This window comes from Ranitomeya variabilis, chromosome 4 (genome assembly GCF_051348905.1).
Source record: "Ranitomeya variabilis isolate aRanVar5 chromosome 4, aRanVar5.hap1, whole genome shotgun sequence".
Taxonomy (NCBI): Eukaryota; Metazoa; Chordata; class Amphibia; order Anura; family Dendrobatidae; genus Ranitomeya; species Ranitomeya variabilis.
The window spans coordinates 738,537,351-738,559,101 of NC_135235.1; the positions used below are offsets into that span (position 1 = coordinate 738,537,351).

The following is a 21,751-nucleotide window of genomic DNA, read 5'->3' on the forward strand; positions in this document are numbered from 1 at the left end:
AAAGTAAAGAGACAGAAGGAAAAACTTCAAAGAATAAAAAGTTAAAACGGCTTTCCTTATACTTTGTCTGTGCTCAAACGCAGTCATACACACACACTTCCCCTTTCTTATGCTGCTGTATCCAAAGTCACTAAAATCACGTATCTGAAAACAAGTAGCTCACAGCAAAAATGATAGATACCACTTAGTTTCACTTCTTCAAAAATTGCTACACTATAGCTAGCACTACTCAGAATGCAGAAACAGGAAACTTTGCAAAAACAGATGTGACAGTGTGATTTACAATGGATATATCTTTGCTAGTAGCAGAGGAGAAGCGTGGAGAAGGAAAAAAAAACAAAAAACTTCTCTTTACAATTGTATGCACTTAAAGCAACAGTACACGACATGAACCAAAACAGATACAGACGTCCGGGAGAACCAATGCCCTCTTTATTATTCTGTGACACGTGCAGGCCGTTCTGGGAACAGACAACCATCAATCGCACTGGGCACACATATGCCCGGGCCGCCTGAGTGAGGAGCACAACAAGCAGGAATTCTACCACCCTCCGGTCCTGTCGTCCTGACTGCCTCGCCGGCTAAGGGAATCTGTGGCAGCCCTCTAAGCTATCACCATCTGAGCCTGAAACATCGGACTACCTGTCCCGGGACCACCTGTCCCTCCTGCTGCATGGGAATCTGTGATAGCTTATCGAGTGATTTGACCTCCTGCTGTCTGTTACCCAGCAACCACAAACAAAGCAGTCACTGTTCCAGCTTTTCTCCCGGATCTCACACAAACATGGAACACAAACACGGCACACAGCAGACACCTTGACTTATATCCCAGGGTTTGGATACGGGCTTGGACTTTTTACACTACCTGGGAATGCGGTGGTGACCACACCAGGCTGGCTAAAAGTATAGACCTGAACTGGGCACAGGGGACATTCAGGTAAGATGACAACATTTTCTTACCTTACTCTGATGGAGCTGCAGTCTCCGTCCCGTGAGCCAAGGCAGCGGCTGGCATCCTCGTCCTTCCGGTCAGCAAGGTCCCCATGCATTTCTCCCACTGCCCCGCATGTAGGCGCCAGATGTTATGGAAATTTGGTTTGGGATGAATCTATCCCTGTCTGTGCTGCGGCCTTTCCCAATTATCAGATCAGATATGTTGAGCGTTCAAGAAAGAATGACTGGCACGAAAGTGACAGGATAACATTCTATCCAGATCTGCTGGTTTATTCTTTGATACATAGTTTTATAGATGCGTATAAAAAGGGGTGGTTAGTAAATTAACATACAATTTAGCTATTATTTCATTGGCTGAGTACATAATATACTTTGACTGAGTACATGGCATATTCTGACTAAAGTCTACCTAGTAACTAGCTGATTTAGCACTCTTAGAAGTAGCTGTCACCTTTATCCTGCATTTCGGCAAGATTTTAGGCATTAGTTCAGGACATCTGGCCTAAGTTCCTGTTTTTTAGGTGTCTGGAAAGTACCAAGGACCCATCTGGCCTATGGTCATGTGGTCAAGTTGAGCAACTGATTATAAACTAGTTGGGTATATAGATGTATATTTGCTTTTATGTGAGTATATATGATTATAAAGGAGTATACATGCAAGTGGGATCTATATGATATATATATTTCTATCACAGGCTCTTGCTGAGAGAGTGATACATCTCCATTCCTTGACAGCTCCTGCAGTGAGCACCGGGTCCTTCTTAGGCGTGTGGCGCTAGCAGCAGGATATCCTCTGAGGGTAGATCTATGGCTGCTTCACTCTCCGGCTCCTCTTCTCATGCTGTATACGACGTATTTAATATGGGAGACTTTGCAGACTTCTTGAAATTCATTGCCCTGGGGGCGGAGATTAGTGATGTTGGAGGCGGAGCTTACCATTTAGTTCCCACTACTCTATGTGCAGGATGCATCGTGGTGGAATGGAGACAGGATCGGATGAGGTAATTAAGCAATAATAAGACTTCATGTTTAGAATGTCTTTGTGCTGTGTTTATTCTGTAATGTATTTTTTGTGTTAACTGCACTTGTTTCATGTGTGCTGCTTTACTGTGTGCATGGTGCTTGTGTGACGTGTGTGTGATAGAAATATATATATCATGTAGATCTCACTTGCATGTATACTCATATATACTCACAGCTAATATATACACATTATAATCAATGGCTTAAAATGGCTGACATAAACTGATATAAGCCAGATAGACTGTATGGGGTTTTCCAGGCAAAAGCAGAGATGTATTAAGTGATGATCAGATGTCTCAACTTTGTCCTAGATGCAGAAAGATGGAGAGAGCTACATTTTAGTTGTTTAATCAGCATTCATATGTGCATTAATCACAATATTCCATATATATTTAGATGACCAATAACAGAGGAGCTAGACAATATGCTAATTAACTAACCACCCCTAACCACCTCCTTTCTATATGCGATTATAAAACTATGTATGTACAATAAATCATCAGTATTGATGGAATGTTATTGTCACAATGTTGAGCAGTCTCATTCCTTGAGCGCTCAAAATACTCAGTCTTATTGTAAACGGCCGCAGCACACACAGCGATAGATTTATCCAAACCAAATTTACATAACATTTGTACATGGTGCTTGTGTGACGAGTGTGCATGGTGCTTGTGTGACGAGTGTGCATGGTGCTTGTGTGACAAGTGTGCATGGTGCTTGTGTGGCAAGTGTACGCATGGTGCTTGTGTGACGAGTGTGCATGGTGTGTGATGCAGCGGTATGACCATACACAGTGAAATGGCAGTGACCCAAACAAGTTCAAACAAAACGTTCACGTACACGTAAGACAGCACAAGACGCAGGGTGTCAGTCTCTCTGGTTCCTTTAGCCTCTGTGTTGCTCCACACAGAGAGAGCTCTGCAGACAACTGTCCTGTCTGCTTCCAAGAACACACTGACACACCTCCACCACTACTACAGGGCTTTTTTAATCAGTCACTGCTTCACTATTCTAATTACAGCCACACCTGTGTCTGTAATACGCCCTCATGGCCTCACTACGCTTCCATGCACATTCTGGAGAGCACATACAGCGCCCCCTAGCTGTACCAGGGGTCACTGCCTCACATATCCTCCCCCCTGTTCATACCTGTGGGGATGAACATTTGTTACCCAGTAAGGGCGAAAGACAGGGCATCAGTATGCCCCCGACATCCCCGCTCGCTACATTAAGAAACTAAAGTAGGGACCGGAACCATCGATCAACGCACGCATCCCTCCCCTTTACGTTTCTCCTCCATATTTCATTATGGGACCACCCACCCAGATCTCCATTGCAGAAGCCAAACCCTCTTTTCTGATTAACCGCAGATGTGGGCCAATTTTTGGGTGGTCTTTACTTTGTTTACTTTAGGTTCACTAACCCCACGGGTCATCCTGTCACCTAAGTATCTGCTTTCGGGCCCCTGGTACCATTTGCTCTGTACCCTTACCCATGCCTCAGAGACTATATCAATCTGAAACACCGCAGACTGCGCTGGCAACTCTGAGCATATATCTGTACTATGCCCTGAGCCTCCCGACACTGCTGTCTAGCGAGCGCTCTATCTAATTTACCCTGACCCCCGGCCCCATCCTTGACCGATGCCAGAGGGTTCCTCGTGCGCTCGTCCCCAGTCGCCTCTGCGACCATACACTCTGCTCTTCTCATACCTGCGTCTTTTATATCTGTGTCTCCGAAAGGGACCCTGGATCTGAGCTGTCCCAACCTTACCAGGGAACATCTCCAGCTCAGGGTTCAAATGGGGTCCCCACAACCTCTACTGCCACAACCTCTAGAGGGAGCTTATCAGGATTACAATCAAATCCTAGGTTGGTGACCCCTATGGCAGGTATTTCAATATCTTTGGGTTCTGCACCCAGTATAACTTTTTCCATGAGAGGGTTTACCCTGGTCTCCCACAGGCACCAAAACAGTGGAAAATCTCTTCCCAACACAGTCCCATAGGGAAGGGTCTTTGCCACTCCCACCACATGTCTAATGTCTCCACATGGTGTAGAAACATTGACCTCCGCAGTCGGGTACTCCCGGATTTCCCCATGGATACCCATCACCTCCACTTTGTCCATTGATGTTGTCCCCAGCAACAAGGGAACGATGGACCAGAGTCATTTTACTCCCCGTGTCCAGGAGAGCCTCTGTTCGGCACCCATTCACAAGTACCTGGCACAATTCTGGTTCGCCGCCAGCTGTGCCCGTAGTGGTGATACAGACAGGCTGGGCACACATAGACTCCTGACCAGTGTTCCCACAGTGCATGGGCTTAGATGTTACCGAACAGTTACTAGCCCCATGCACGGGCTCTGGAGCAACGTCCTGAGTGGACTTATACCGCTCAATCAATTCTATCAGCAGTTCTAGGTGGCCTAGGTCCCTCAGCCCGACCCAAAAGCTGCATGGTGGCCGGCATAGCCCTCGCCATCCGGTCAGCCACAATTCTCTCCATCATCTCATACGGAGAACAGAACTCAGGCTGGAGCCACTCCTCCACCAATTGCAACAAGTCACTTGCTTGAGACCTGGCAGACCGAGTCTCTACATAGGAGGACCACTGGTACACCCAATGATCGCCCCTTACATCTGGGGTCTCTTCAGGAATCTGCTGTTCACCCCTCACATTAGAGGTCTCCACTTTATATCGTTGAAGCTCTGCTAGCTCGCTCTGCAGCGTTTCCTGCTGCCGCTGCTGCTACTGCAAAATCTCTTGCAGGGAATGTTGAAACTGCAGCGTCTCTTGTTGAAGCCTTTGCTGACTGAGCACAACCTGCTCCAAAAGTTCCTCCATTTTCCCAGCAGACTTGCACAACAATCTGCAGCACTCTCTGGGGGTATGCCTTAGTTCACTGGCCTCGCATTCTTTCCACCAAATGTGATGCAGCGGTATGACCATACACAGTGAAACGGCAGTGACCCAAACAAGTTCAAACAAAATGTTCTTTTATTGTGTTACTTCGCACAGTCAATATAGTATATGGCTTCTTCATACAGTCCATTAATAATGCATGGCTATATGATGCAGTCAATACACAGGCCGAACTTCCCTCTGTCCAGTTTCCCTGGGTGACCGCATGCCGGTAACAAGTCTCTGTACTCACTCAGCGCACTGCACTCTTTATCCTCTGTCGTGCAGCCGGGTACATGTAAGACAGCCCAAGTTGCAGGGTGTCAGACTGTCAGTCTCTCTGGTTTCTTTAGCCTCTGTGTTGCTCCACACAGAGAGAGCTCTGCAGACAACTGCCCTGTCTGCCTCCAAGAACACACTGACACACCTCCCCCACTACTACAGGGCTTTTTTAATCAGTCACTGCTTCACTATTCTAATTACAGCCACATCTGTACGCCCTCATGGCCTCACTAGTACCAGGGCTGTGGAGTCGGTAAGCCACAGTTGCGACTCCGACTCCTGGATTTTATCAGGTTCCGACTCTGACTCCTTCATAAATGGCCAATTCGTAACAATAAATTTACTGTTGTAAAATATTAACATCGTGCTTATCCAGTTTCTCACCATCATATAAGTAATCAGACCACTTAGAGCAAAAACTATATTTATTAGAATGCAATTAGAATATAGCAAATAACTTTGATAAACTTTTCTAAACTCTTGTAAGTAAATATGCAATAAACACTGTTGCAGTTAATAAGAAGAAATCTATAAATTTGTCACCCGGAAAAAGTATTGCCTTTGTCAGATCCTCCTTCCTGGATGCCATCAAATGTGATCTAATTATTTTGAGAGCAGAGAACAACCTCTCTACACTTTCTTGGGTTGGTGACAAAGCAGTAACCACTTGGGCAACATCTCTGACAATGTCAGGATACAGAGGAATCGCTTGTTGCACTGTTATTTTTGATGAATGGTCAAATTTCTCAATTTCTTTTAGTGCACGTGAAAAATTCTGCTGAAATGTACTGGCTGTGTTCTTTGATGGAGATGACTCTTCTTCTATGCGGGAACGCTTTGCACGGTCCTTGTGAGCCAAATATTTTTCGAAATTAAATTCTTCATCAGTTGATGAGGGTGAAGATGTGGCAGGACGACCAAATTCTTCTTGTTCCTCCTGACTGTTCTGCAACCCTTTCATCCTTACTGCTATTTCAAACAGACCTTCTTTTCCTTTAGTTAGCTGTTGATCATCTAGAAGAATCCGATGCATTGGGTCTACATAAACAGCTGCCAAAAGAATGTTATTTTGTAATAGTAGCTCCTCTCTCCGTTTCATTGATGTAGCAATGCCCCTTGCAATTAACCCTCCTCTTTAGGACAGGCGAAACATCAGGTTCTTCCACTCCTTTAAGAAAGTACCTGGAGTTAAAGGGAACCTGTCACCCCGTTTTTTCCGTATGAGATAAAAATACTGTTAAATAGGGCCTGAGCTGTGCATTGCAATAGTGTATTTTGTGGACCCCGATTCCCCACCTATGCTGCCGAAATACGTTACCAAAGTAGTCGTTTTCGCCTGTCAATCAGGCTGGTCTGGTGAAAAGGGCGTGGTGTCTTCCCCCAGATCTTGCGTAGTTTTCCGTTGGTGGCGTAGTGGTGTGCGCATGCCCAAGGTCCCAAATCCACGTCACAGGGGAGTGAAAAGATCGCGATGTGCTGTATTTCATTGGTGATCGGTGGGCGCGGCCATCTTCCTTTGGCCACGCGTGCGCAGAAGCGGCGCTCTGCTGGCCGCGGCTTCAGGACAATGGCCGCGGGATGTCGCGCGTGCGCAGATGGAGATCGCGGCGGCCATTATCCTGAAGCAGAGCTCAGGCCCTATTTAACAGTATTTTTAACTCATACGGAAAAAACGGGGTGACAGGTTCCCTTTAAGTCCTCTGCTTGTAATTTTCTAGTCACTGTAAATGGGTGCTCTAGCAATTTTTCCAGCTCAGTCACCTGATTCCACTGACTTTCATTTAGCATCAGTTGAGGGTTAGCCATGACTACAAGAAAGGTTTGCAGTTCAACCAAGCGCTGAATAATTAAGTAAGTACTGCCCCATCATGTGGCTTGATCAATAATTGCCCCTTTTCCAGCACTTCTCTTCAAAATTGAGTCAACTTTAGGGGTTCTGGCAACAGTAGCCAATTTTCTCACCTTGCCAATCAGTGCAGCAGCATGTCCTTCTTGCAGACTGTCTCTTATAGCCAGCTGTAGTGTATGCACAACACAGCGCATGTGATGAATGAAAGAACGTATTGACAGATTCAACAAGATCATCTAAAATATCATGTTGCTGTTCATCTGAAGCAACTTCAGTTTCCTCTATTCCTCTTCCTCTATTTCAAACATTTCTGTGTCTGTGGACCCAGAATGTTGTTCTAGCTGCTGGACACCATCATTACTCTCATTCAATAGCTTAATAGTACTTCTCATATTGGAAGCATTGTCAGTTATGACAGAAAGAACTTGCTCTTTTTTAAGTTCATAGTCTTGCAGAACCTTTTCCACCAAGACCTGGAGAAACTCACTGGTGTGATGAGCTTTGGTGTTTTATACTGCCAATGTCTTAGTAACTATTTCATTTTTGTCACAAACAAATCGGACATTGATGGCAAAATAGTTCACTCTGTGACGTGTGCAGGCATCCGTTTTAAGAAACAGAAAGCGTCCCTTGAGAGTTTTTTTAAGTTCTTCCTTTTGTTTAAAAGCTTCTTCGATTACTAATTTTCTAATACTCTCTCTCTCCAGAGAAACACCAAGCTTGCGGGCCATTTCCCCATTCAGACACATAAAAGCTGGTCGTGAAAATAATGAAATAGGCACACTATCCTTTACACAAGCTTCTATGATCTGTTTTTTTAAATGTATCTACTGTCATTGTCACAGTAACTTTGTCACTGACAAAATATCTTGCAACTGATGGCTGCAAACTTCTCTGCTCCTTTGTTTGGCTGGAAGAGCTGGGCACTGGTTCATTGGTTTGGATGCAGTCTTTCTCATCCACTGCTTTCAGTACTTCTGGATGAAAGCGCTGTAAATGTCTCTTTAGATTAGAAGCTCTGGTAGGAGCATTTTTATCTTTGCCTGAATATGCACTGATCTTGGCTTCACGGCATTTGTTTTCGTCTGGATCATTTGTCATACACTGACAGACATAATGTTTTCTATATTGAGTGATGGTGAAATGTTCAAATACAGCTGATTTAACGTGACGCTTTTTTGACATTCTCAGGTTTTTAATTCTGCATTCACAATCCAAATGACAATTGTTTTTCCTAAAAACAATTGTACAAAATTATTGCCAGGTCGTACAACTGATATAGTGGTCAGTAATACTGTTATTCCTCATGTACTCACAGTTAACTGATACAAAGTTTGTTGAAAGGATAATGCTTCTTACACTCTTCCTCTTCTGAGTAGCAGCTGTGAGATGCTTGGAAGACGCATACCTAGTAAACATCTAGTCTAGAGGAGGAGCTTTACTACTAAGAATTTGCAACATGTTTTCACTTTCAGTTTCAAACATTGTAAGTAGGGGGGTTGGGGCAGCATGAGGTTAACAAAGTATAAGATTAGATAAGGGCAGTGAAGAACAATGACAAACAAGAAATAAGAAATGTCTCTATCTCCAGCAGAACTGCTTATCACTGTTGTTCATAGTTTGACAGAACATATATATTTGAGTAACATTTATAAAATTCATATGAAAGTTCAATTATGAAATATTGATACATTTTTTTTAAAGCTGGAGTCGGAGTCGGTACATTTCTACCTACTCCGACTCCAACCAAAACTAACTCCGACTCCGACTCCACAGCCCTGCTCACTACGCCTCCATGCACATTCTGGAGAGCACATACAGCGCCCCCTAGCTGTACCAGGGGTCATTGCCTCACAAGTGTTTGTGTGACGTATCTGCATGGTGCTTGTGTGACGTGTCTGCATGGTGCTTATGTGACGAGTGTGCATGGTGCTTGTGTGTGCATGGTGCTGTGTGACGTGTGTGCATGGTGCTTGTGACGAGTGCGCATGGTGCTTGTGCGCATGGTGCTTGTGTGACGAGTGTGCATGGTGCTGTGTGACGTGTGTGCATGGTGCTTGTGTGACGAGTGTGCATGGTGCTGTGTGACGAGTGTGCATGGTGCTGTGTGACGTGTGTGCATGGTGCTTGTGTGACGTGTCTGCATGCATCACGGGGGAGACTAGGGGAGCGAGAGCTGATAACCCGGGCCCCTGCAATTTCCCTCAGACTAGGGAAATCGTGACTGACCCTCTACCTGGAGTTTACACTGATGGTGTGCATGTCCAGGCCTCGAACCTCACCCTGACTCCTGTTTCAACCAAAGGCTGAAACCTCCGCACACCACCCAGTGAAGATGTAATTCACCAATACCCACAGTTAGCACAGACAAGGATAAAGGAAAATATACACCACGCCGCAGTCACTCAGGAATACACTATAAATGTGCAGGGCAAAATAAATACAAATATAGGAAGGAGTAAATAAGACAAAGGAAAATACACCACCAGCAACGACTCTCCAGCAACCAGCTCTCCACTCCAGACCGAGATAACAACGCACAAGACAGAAGCTATAATCAGCGACGCCCAATGATCAGGAGAGCTATTTAAAGGCAATGGGCATGGCCCAGCTTCCAATCCGAGGATCAGGTAAATTAACCCCGGAACAGCTAGATAAAATCTAGCCGACGCCAATGAGCAAATAGTGGTCAAAAGCGGAATTACCGCTGTCTGTCGAACTACCTGGTCTGAACAGCGTCCGACATGACAGCATGGTGCTGTGTGACGTGTGTGCATGGTGCTTGTTTTATGTGTGTATGCATGGTGCTTGTGTGATGTGTGTGTGCATGGTGCTTGTGTGATGTGTGCGCATGGTGCTTGTGTGATGTGTGCGCATGGTGCTTGTGTGACGTGTGCGCATGGTGCTTGTGTGACGTGTGCGCATGGTGCTTGTGTGACGTGTGCGCATGGTGCTTGTGTGACGTGTGCGCATGGTGCTTGTGTGACGTGTGCGCATGGTGCTTGTGTGACGTGTGCGCATGGTGCTTGTGTGACGTGTCTGCATGGTGCTTGTGTGACGTGTCTGCATGGTGCTTGTGTGACGTGTCTGCATGGTGATTGTGTGACGTGTCTGCATGGTGATTGTGTGACGTGTCTGCATGGTGCTGTGTGATGTGTGTTCAACAAACGGAGGTGGGCACCCGACCTAAAACCCCCAGGACAGGACCTGTATGTGGACAGTCATGTGGATTGATTCTGCCTCAGTGTAGGAGCGCTGTGATGGAGTTGGAGTAGGCCTGCGACGGGGACAAGGGGGCATCCTCCACATCTAGAGCAGCGTTTCCCAAACTCCAGTTATCGTGGTCCCCAACACATCATGTTTTTAGAATCTCCTTAGGATTTCACAGGGGACAGAACCTGTGGCCATTTCTGGTGCATTAATAATAGTTCCATCACTGGAGCAATACTAAGGAAATCCTGAAAACATGAGGTGTCAGGGGCGTGAGGACTGGAGTTTGGGAAACACTGCTCTAGAGGAAAGAAGGTTTCATCATAATCACAAATGTAGATTCTTTACTGTAAGAGCAGCGAGACTAAGAAACTCTCGGCCACATGATGTTGTAATGGTCGATTCACTACTAAAATTCATATGGGGACCTGAATGTCTCTCCTGAAAAATATTATATTACAGGTTATGTTCACTAGATTCTATGATGTGATGTTGATCCAAGGAACTGATCCGATTGTCGCATGTGTGGTCGGGAGAAATTTCTCCCCCAATATGGAGCTAGTAGTGTATGCCCCAGGGGTTTTGCCTTCCTCTGGATCAACATCTTAGGCCGGAATCACACTAAATGTATGAAAAATCGGTCCGAGTTTCCCTGCCGAGAGTCGCAGGAATGTAATGCGAGTACAATCTGATTTTCCCACCTAGCATCCGATTAGATTGTAATGCGATATGAACATGAGCTTTTACATACAGCAATTCTCTATGTCATTAAGTCTACGTTCACATTAGCGTTCGGCGCCGCAGCGTCGGCGCATGCGTCATGCGCCCCTATATTTAACATGGGGGCGCATGGACATGCGTTGTGCTGCGTTTTGCGACGCATGCGTTTTTTTGGCCGCAAGCGTTGGGCGCAGAGAACGCAACAAGTTGCATTTTTTTAGCGTCCAACTTTCGGCAAAAAAGGACGCATGCGTCGCAAAATGCAGCGTTTTAGCGTGCGTTTTGTTGCGTTTTTGTTTGCGTTGTGCGTTGCGTCGGCGACGCTGCGGCGCACAACGCAAATGTGAACGTAGCCTTACACATCGTTTTCACAGGAAATATTCATCAAAAACACACACACACACACACACACACATACACATACATACTGTACAGACCAAAAGTTTGGACACACTCTCATTTAAAGATTTTTCTGTGTTTTCATGACTATGAAAATTGTATATTCACACTGAAGGCATCAAAACTCTGAATTAACACGTGGAATTATATACTTAACAAAAAAGTGTGTAACAACTGAAATTATGTCTTATATTCTAGGTTCTTCAAAGTAGCCTCCTTTTGCTTTGATGACTGCTTTGCACACACTTGGCATTCTCTTGATGAGCTTCAAGAGGTAGTCACTGGGAATGGTTTTCACTTCACAGGTGTGCCCTGGTTTAAAGGGAACCTGTCACCCCCCCCCCCCCCAGGCGTTTTTAACTAAAAGAGCCACCTTGTGCAGCAGTAATGCTGCATTCTGACAAGGTGGCTCTTTTAATTCTGGGTGCTGTAACTGTCGAAATAATCAGTTTTATAATTTGTCCAAAACACCTTGTCTTCAGACAAGGAGGCAGGCCTTTCTCCCCTGCTGCAGACGTCACTCACATCTTCTTGGCGTCGCCTCCTCACCGCTGTTTGGAATGATGCGGCGCCTGCGCTCTTTTCTCCTGCCTTGGGCTCTCCCACCGCCTCTCCCACCGCCTCCTACACACACACACACCAGCTGTGAGGACTTGGCAAAGTTCCAGGCGATTGCACGGAGGAGGGATCACCTGAGGATGCACACGCTGTAGCAGGCAGTGTGAGCGGGTGAGAGGCTTAGACACGCAATGCGCATGCCCAGGAATCCCAGCCCCGTAGTATGAATAAATCATAAGACACTGCTGGGCTGGGATTCACAGGCAGGGCGTACGTACGCACAGAGGGCAGGCGGCCAGTGCTCACTGCGCCTGCCCAAGGCAGGAGAAAAGAGCGCAGGCACCGCATCATTTCAAAACAGCGGTGAGGAGGCGGCGCCCAGCGCCAAGAAGATGTGAGTGACGGCTGTGTGGAGTCTGCAGCAGGGGGGAAACGCCTGCCTCCTTGTCTGAAGACAAGGTACTTTGGACAAATTATAAAACTGATTATTTCGGCAGTTACAGCACCCAAAACTAAAAGAGCCACCTTGTCAGAAAGCAGCATTACTGCTGCACAAGGTGGCTCTTTTAGTTTAAAAACGCCTGGGGGGGGGGGGGGGGGGTGACAGGTTCCCTTTAATAAGTGGGATTTATTGCCTTATAAATGGGGTTGGGACCATCAGTTGTGCTGTGCAGAAGTCTGGTGGATGCACAGCTGATAGTCCTACTGAATAGACTGTTAGAATTTGTATTATGGCAAGAAAAAAGCAGCTAAGTAAAGAAAAACGAGTGGCCATCATTACTTTAAGAAATGAAGGTCAGTCCGTCCAAAAAATTAGGAAAACTTTGAAAGTGTCCCTAAGTGCTGTGGCAAAAACCATCAAGCGCTACAAAGAAACAGGCTCACATGAGGACTGCCCCAGGAAAGGAAGACCAAGAGTCACCTCTGCTTCTGAGGATAAGTTTATCAGAGTCACCAGCCTCAGAAATCGCAGGTTAACAGAAGCTCAGATTAGAGACCAGGTCAATGCCACACAGAGTTCTAGCAGCAGACACATCTCTACAACAACTGTTAAGAAGAGGCTTTGTGCAGCAGGCCTTCATGGTAAAATAGCTGCTAGGAAACCACTGCTAAGGACAGGCAACAAGCAGAAGAGACTTGTTTGGGCTAAAGAACACAAGGAATGGACATTAGACCAGTAGAAATCTGTGCTTTGGTCTGATGAGTCCAAAGTTGAGATCTTTGGTTCCAACCACTGTGTCTTTGTGTGATGCCGAAAAGGTGAACGGATGGACTCTACATGCCTGGTTCCCACCGTGAAGCATGGAGGAGGTGTGATGGTGTGGGAGTGCTTTTCTAGTGACACTGTTGGGGATTTATTCAAAATTGAAAGCATACTGAACCAGCATGGCTACCACAGCTTCTTGCAGCGCCATGCTATTCCATCCGGTTTGCGTTTAGTTGGACCTTCAGGACAATGACCCCAAACACACCTCCAGGCTGTGTAAGGGCTATTTGACCAAGAAGGAGAGTGATGGGGTGCTACGCCAGATGACCTGGCCTCCACAGTCACCAGACCTGAACCCAATTGAGATGGTTTGGGGTGAGCTGGACCGCAGAGCGAACGCAAAAGGGCCAACAAGTGCTAATCATCTCTGGGAACTCCTTCAAGATTGTTGGAAGACCATTTCCAGTGACTACCTCTTGAAGCTCATTAAGAGAATGCCAAGAGTGTGCAAAGCAGTCATCAAAGCAAAAGGTGGCTACTTTGAAGAACCTAGAATATAAGACATAACAAAAAAGTGTGAAACAACTGAAATTAAGTATATAATTCCACATGTGTTAATTCATAGTTTTGATGCCTTCAGAGTGAATGTACAATTTTCATAGTCATGAAAACACAGAAAAATCTTAAATGAGAAAGGTGTGTCCAAACTTTTGGTCTGTACTGTATATATATAAAATACATACACACATCTATTCTATGTGTATATATGTATTCTGTTCACGTGTGTGTGTGTGTGTGTGTGTGTGTGTGTGTGTGTGTGTGTGTGTGTGTGTGTGTGTGTGTGTGTGTGTGTGTGTTGAAGAATATTTCGTGTTAAAACGATGTGTAAATGACAATACCGCTGTATCTAAAAGCTCATGTTAAAATCGCATTGCATACGTATGCCATACGGATATTCAGTTTAAAAAAAAAGAAATCGTACAGCACTCGCATGACACTTGTCCGTTTTTTCGGTCCTGACATCTGAACTTTTTTCACACATATGGGTATGAGCCCACATTAGTATGCACAAATAATCATGTAGCAGGCAGGAAGAGGGCGCTTCTCTGCACCATTGTATCAGTCTGTGTTAGTTGGGGGTCCCTGCTAGGTCTATTCCATATATGATCTCCAGTGTATCCAAGTCACATTGCAAGGATTCCAGGGCTTAGTTCCAGGATGTAGACGCCATCTTGCCACACCACAGTTGAACTTATGTAAGGTTAATAACTGATTTCATTAGACATACATACACACAGACGGCTCTATAACTGTGAGAGGAGAACGACGTGCAGGACTCTGACATTACAGGAGGCTGTGATAAATACCCTGTAGAGTATTACTCACTGAGCTGCGGCTGAGGTCGGCACAGGAAGCTGTTTTCATAGAAATGTCCAGTCCGGTTTCTTAGACTCCATAAACCTGCTTCAGCATAAGCAAACAAAAGAAGATCTCCTTCTCCGGAACAGAGTGAAGACAAACAGAAAATAACCAGTCCATATAGTAGTGCAGGTCCGCCCGCTCAGGTCAGAGACTTTAGCACACACAATGGAGGCCTCCACACCTCCAGTCACAGACCCTGAATGACACACTTGGTTTCCTTCCTATCTGCCAAACCACAACCCCAGGGCGGGGATATGTGAGCAGTCATTCCCACCCATCTCTTTTGACTTCTCTTAAAACCTGTCCTTTGAATGCTCAGTAACTCTTTCAGCGCTGGAGCATGCTTTCCCGGGCTTATATCCCCGAGGCTACCAGTAGTGATGTGTGCTTCATGAAGGATCTGACACAAAGAGACGGCTCTTTGATGTAAATGATTGGGAGCTGAGACAAACTTTTTTTTTCCCCTGCTGTTTGCTTAGTTTCTTTCCTCCTGACTGGGGGGAGGAGGAGGAGAAGCAGAAGGAGGAGGAGAGTTAGAGCAGTGTGTACAACTGGGGAATGATTGGCAATGCTCTGTTGTGACTGGGCTTCTCCATTTCCCGTGATTGGCTGGTCAGTGTAGTGAGGGCACACATGACCTGTGATTGGCTGCTCAGTGTAGTGAGGGCACACATGACCTGTGATTGGCTGCTCAGTGTAGTGAGGGCACACATGATCTGTGATTGGCTGCTCAGTGTAGTGAGGGCACACATGATCTGTGATTGGGGTCTCAGTGTAGTGAGAGCACACATGATCTGTGATCTATCACAACCGACAGTCACAGACACTGAACAGTGGTGGATGTCCAGCAGCTGCAGGATGAGCAGAGGCACTGTGGTGAGGAGGCACTGAGGTCTTTGGCTAATAACAGGAGGAGGATTTCTACCTTGCCTTTATTCCTATAGTTCCTGCTGATCTATAGTTGGAAAGTAATAATAGAACTCTGAGGCAGATCCAGGTATATGTAAAATAATAGTGTAATAAGTCAGCAACAGTGACTCACACACAGGGCTTTATAACCCCTTAAAGGGAACCTGTCACTCCCAAAATGGAAGGTGAGCTAAGGCCACCGGCATCAGGGGCTTATCTACAGCATTCTGGAATGCTGTAGATAAGCCCCTGATGTATCCTGAAAGATGAGAAAAAGAGGTTAGATTATACGCACCTGGGCGGGCGGTCCGAACCGATGGGCTTCGCGGTCCAGTCCAGGGCCTCCCATCTTCTTACGATGATGTCTTCTTGTTGTCTTCCTGCTGCGGCTCCGGCGCAGGCATACTTTGTCCTGTTGAGGGCAGAACAACGTACTGCAGTGCGCAGGCGCTGGGCCTCTCTGAACTTTCCCGGCGTCTGCGTACTGCAGTACTTTGCTCTGCCCTCTACAGGAGCTGCAGCGTGAAGACAAGAAGAGGACATCGGAAGAAGATGGGAGGCCCCGAACCGAACCGCAACACCCATCGGACTGGACCGCAGCGAGACCGCCCCGGGTGAGAATCTAACCTCTTCTTTTCATCTTTCAGGATACATTGGGGGCTTATCTACAGCACTCCGCCCATCTCTAACCTACTCACCTAAAAATTTATCATGGCTGATTAACTCCTTCAGCACATAGCTTGCTGGAGAGAAACTTATGGGTTTTTAGATCACGGAAGAAAGCAAACTTTGCGACAGATGTCTCCCCTCACATACATTGCCAGTGACCCTGTCACATATCCCCATCCCAGGTATTTAGCCATGTTTCTCTTGAGCTTCGGATGCGCTGGTCCCCCTTCCCTCTCTCACCTCCCTTACTCAACCCAATAGGAAGGCCCCTGCTATTAGTTCCGGACTCCAGACAGCCCTGTGTGCGGCGCTTGTGATTGGCTAAGCGTTTTGGGAGGAGGCGTGTTCTGTTGGGGAAGACGCGCCATTTTAACAGCTTAGTGCAGTGGTGGCTTGTTGCTGCTCAGACTGCAGTTTGTTCCATGTGGTGTATGGACAGTGCTGCGTCGTGGACATGTCTGACTAGTTTGTGCCAGGTAGTGACCACATTGGAGCGGCCCAGAGTTTTGTAGTCGGGTGCCAGAGATAATAGGTTGGCAATCAGTGCTGCCTCCTGTGCTATAAGGATGCAGGACTGTGTCTTCCTACAGGACCACCGCTCTGCAGCCATCACTCCGTGTCTGTATGCTTGTGCCAAGCCTGCCATTGCCATTATTGATCCTTGTTCTGGATTCTTCTGTGAGGTTTTTGTATGTGTGTGTGATGGCGCTGACATCCTTGTATTTGGACATCTATTTTTCTATTTTTCTAAATTAAAATGTCCAGATTTAAGAACTGTTTAAAAAAAGGTTAAAGGTTTAAAGTGAAAAAAAAAATCACAGTTTGTAGAAAGGAAGTGCTCCAAAATGTATATCTTTACGTAGAGATGTGTTTAGTGATATATAATCCCCCCAGATGTGCTCAGTAGCCCCCTCCTCAAGCTGGTATATCAGGTTACATTTAGGACTTAGGAAATGTACCTTTGCCAGTGGACAATAGACTGGTGACCTCATCACCAGTCAAGCAATTCCAGATTCTCACTGCCCTAACAGTAAAGAATCCTCTTCTATGTTGGTGGAAAAACCTTCTCTCCTCCAGACGCAAAGAATGCCCCCTTGTGCCCGTCACCTTCCTTGGTATAAACAGATCCTGAGCGAGATATTTGTATTGTCCCCTTATATACTTATACATGGTTATTAGATCGCCCCTCAGTCATCTTTTTTCTAGACTAAATACCGTATTTTGCGGACTATAAGACGCACCGGACCATAAGACGCACCCCAAATTTGGGGTGAAAATTGCAGAAAAAAAGATTTTTTTATAAGATGGGGGTCCGTCTTATTGTCCGAATTTACAGTATCTTACCTGAGGGCTGGCGGTGGCAGAGCAGGGTCACAGAAGGCATGGTGTCGGCAGAGGTGGGGTGATGTGGTACGGCATGAGGGTCCCTTCCTGCTTAGGTGGGCGACGCCACGGCCTGATGTCCATGGGAGGGTGGCAGCAGTGGTTACCGGCAGAGGCGCTGGGATGAGGAGGCGCTGGGATGAGGAGGCGCTGGGATGAGGAGGCGCTGGGATGAGGAGGTCCTGGGATGAGGAGGCGCAGTGAGAGGTATGGTGTAAGAGGGGTCCCTTTCCCCGGTGAGGTGATGCAACAGCCCGGTAAGCAGCAGAGCCGGGTGAATCCTGTTGTTACCGGTGGTGGCGGCCATCTTCCGGGGGCCGCGCGTGCGCAGATGAAGCGCTCTGCTTCCCGGGGCTTCAGGAAAATGGCCGCAGGAGGCCGCGCGTGCACAGATGGAGATCGCGGCGGCCATTTTCCTGAAGTTAAGAACTTCAGGAAAATGGCCGCTGCGATCCCCATATGCGCACGCGCTGCATCCCGCGGCCATTTTCCTGAAGCCCCGGGAAGCAGAGGCTCCATTTGCGCACGCGCGGCCTCCGGAAGATGGCCGCCACCACCGGTAACAACAGGATTCACCCGGCTCTGCTGCATCACCGGGCTGCTGCATCACCTCACCGGGGAAAGGGACCCCGCTCACTGCGCCTCCTCATCTCTGCCCCTCTGCCGCCGCACCTCTGCCACCGCACCTCTGCCACCGCACCTCTGCCACCGCACCTCTGCCGCAACGGGTAAGCCTGCATTTCGACTATTAGACGCACCCCCCATTTTCCCCCCTTTTATTGGGGGGAAAAAGTGCGTCTTATAGTCCGCAAAATACGGTAATCCTAATTTCGCTAATCTATCTGGGTATTGTAGTTCTCCCATCCCCTTTATTAATTTTGTTGCCCTCCTTTGTACTCTCTCTAGTTCCATTATATCCTTCCTGAGCATCGGTGCCCAAAACTGGACACAGTACTCCATGTGCGGTCTAACTAGGGATTTGTACAGAGGCAGTATAATGCTCTCTTCACGTGTATCCAGACCTCTTTTAATGCAACCCATGATCAAGTTTGCCTTGGCAGCTGCTGCCTGGCACTGGCTGCTCCAGGTAAGTTTATCATTAACTTGAATACCCAAGTCCTTCTCCCTGTCAGATTTACCCAGTGGTTTCCCATTCAGTGTGTAATGGTGATATTGATTCCTTCTTCCCATGTGTATAACCTTACATTTATCATTGTTAAACCTCATTTGCCACCTTTCAGCCCAAGTTTCCAACTTATCCAGATCCATCTGTAGCAGAATACTATCTTCTCTTGTATTAACTGCTTTACATAGTTTTGTATCATCTGCAAATATCAATATTTTACTGTGTAAACCTTCTACCAGATCATTAATGAATATGTTGAAGAGAACAGGTCCCAATACCGACCCCTACGGTACCCCACTGGTCACAGCGACCCAGTTAGAGACTATACCATTTATAACCACCCTCTGCTTTCTATCACTAAGCCAGTTACTAACCCATTTACACACATTTTCCCCCAGACCAAGCATTCTCATTTTGTGTACCAACCTCTTGTGCGGCACGGTATCAAACGCTTTGGAAAAATCGAGACATACCACGTCCAATGACTCACCGTGGTCCAGCCTATAGCTTACCTCTTCATAAAAACTGATTAGATTGGTTTGACAGGAGCGATTTCTCATAAACCCATGCTGATATGGAGTTAAACAGTTATTCTCTGATAATCCAGAATAACATCCTTCAGAAACCCTTCAAATATTTTACCAACAGTAGAGGTTAGACTTACTGGCCTATAATTTCCAGGTTCACTTTTAGAGCCCTTTTTGAATATTGGCACCACATTTGCTATGCGCCAGTCCTGCGGAACAGACCCCGTCGCTATAGAGTCCCTAAAAATAAGAAATAATGGTTTATCTATTACATTACTTAGTTCTCTTAGTACTCGTGGGTGTATGCCATCCGGACCCGGAGATTTATCTATTTTAATCTTATTTAGCCGGTTTCGCACCTCTTCTTGGGTTAGATTGGTGACCCTTAATATAGGGTTTTCATTGTTTCTTGGGATTTCACCTACCATGTCATTTTCCACCGTGAATACCGTGGAGAAGAAGGTGTTTAATATGTTAGCTTTTTCCTCGTCATCTACAACCATTCTTTCCTCACTATTTTTTAAGGGGCCTACATTTTCAGTTTCTATTCTTTTACTATTGATATAGTTGAAGAACAGGTTGGGATTAGTTTTGCTCTCCTTAGCAATGTGCTTCTCTGTTTCCTTTTTGGCAGCTTTAATTAGTTTTTTAGATAAAGTATTTTTCTCCCTACAGTTTTTAGAGCTTCAATGGTGCCATCTTGCTTTAGTAGTGCAAATGCTTTCTTTTTTCTGTTAATTGCCTGTCTTACTTCTTTGTTTAGCCACATTGGGTTTTTCCTATTTCTAGTCCTTTTATTCCCACAAGGCTATACACAGTGGAGTAGATAGAAATCACAGGTCCCACAGCAATAGATATAATTGGGCCCCCTAACTTAAAGGAAAACGATATATCAGATATATATGTGGCGGAGTCATACCTCCCGACTCTGCAGACCGCATGCTGTCTTTGTTAATTTAAGTCTGCAACTAGATAGACCAAAAGTCTGTATTTCTTACTAATCCCTGTCAGACTCAACAACAGAACATTTTTCCCCTGTAGACCCAGGTAACTCAGTATGATGTCTCCTACACACTATGATGGACCCCACAATATGATGGTCCAAACAGCACCTCATACACTATTATGGCCACCACAGCCTGCTACACAAAGTAAGGACCACCACTCAGTATGGAGGGGACTGCGGCACTGTGGGAACATTATACTGTGTATGGGGGGATGATGGTACTTTGGTAGCACTGCACTGTGTGTAGGGGGATAGCAGTACTATGAGGACAGTATACAGTGTGGGGGAAATGACAGTACTGTGGGAGCATTATACTGTGCATGGTGGAATGGTGGTACTGGAAGGTTATTCTGTGTGTGGGAGAAAGGTAGTATTGTGAGATTATTATACTGTGAGGAGGTAATGGTGGTACTGTGAGAAGATTACTGTATACTGTGGGGGGGGGAATGGCGTTGTCATGGGAACATTATACTGTGTATGGTGGGATGGTGGCACTATGGGAACATTATACTGTGTGGGGGATGGTGGTACTGTGGGAACATTATACTGTGTGTGGGGGATGGTGGCACTATGGGAACATTATACTGTGTGGGGGATGGTGGTACTGTGGGAACATTATACTGTGTGTGGGGGATGGTGGCACTATGGGAACATTATACTGTGTGTGGGGGATGGTGGCACTATGGGAACATTATACTGTGTGGGGGATGGTGGTACTGTGGGAACATTATACTGTGTGTGGGGGATGGTGGCACTATGGGAACATTATACTGTGTGTGGGGGATGGTGGTACTGTGGGAACATTATACTATGTGGGGGGATGGTGGTACTGTGGGAACATTATACTGTGTGTGGGGGATGGTGGCACTGTGGGAACATTACACTGTGTGGGGGATGGTGGTACTGTGGGAACATTATACTGTGTGGGGGGATGGTGGTACTGTGGGAACATTATACTGTGTGGGAGGTGTGGAAGGTCGGCTCACTTAGCTGCTCCTCAAGGTAGACACAGGCACACATGGGGTTCTGGGTGGTTTATAGCATCATGATCCCAAAGCCCAAAATGGTAACAGAAAAACAGACTTCCTGGCTCCAAAGAAAAAATAAACAGCTCATACAAAGTCCTGCCCAGAGCTTCTGGGACCACATATGTGGCAGCTCTCACAGGAGCTTCAGTATGGAGACTTCCTTGCCTCCACACAACTCAGCCAGAGGGAAAAAAAACTGCTGGACATTTATTTCCCCAGCCACACTGAGGCGGAGATATGGGGAGTGGGCATCCTGCCCATCTCTTACCTACTCACCTAAAAACCCACCCATAACATGGCGGCTTAACTCCTTCAGCACAAAGAATGCTGAAGAGAAACTTATGGGTTTCTAGATCACGGAGGAAAGCAATCTCCATGCCACATCTCTCCCCTCACAGACAGCGCCAGTGATCCTGTCACAGGGGTATTATACATAAGGGGCATTACACTGTGTGGGGGCAAAGAAAGGGGCCCTGTACTAGGAGGACAACCCGCTCCCTCACTCCCTGTCCTCCATAGTTGGGTCCTATGTATCTATTACAGGAAACAGAGCAAACATGTTATGATTCTTATAAAG

General features: G+C 46.4%; 1 protein-coding gene across 1 annotated transcript in view; it reads right to left on the bottom strand.

Moving 5' to 3' along the window:
• LOC143767993 (uncharacterized) overlaps nt 1-15,113 on the bottom strand; it is a 277,579-nt gene extending 262,466 nt beyond the window's left edge. The window contains exon 1 of the mRNA XM_077256594.1: nt 14,491-15,113. Within this exon, the coding sequence (XP_077112709.1) occupies nt 14,491-14,529 (39 nt within the window). The 5' untranslated portion in view covers nt 14,530-15,113. The remainder of the gene's footprint in view (nt 1-14,490) is intronic.
• Nucleotides 15,114-21,751: the final 6,638 nt, after the last annotated feature.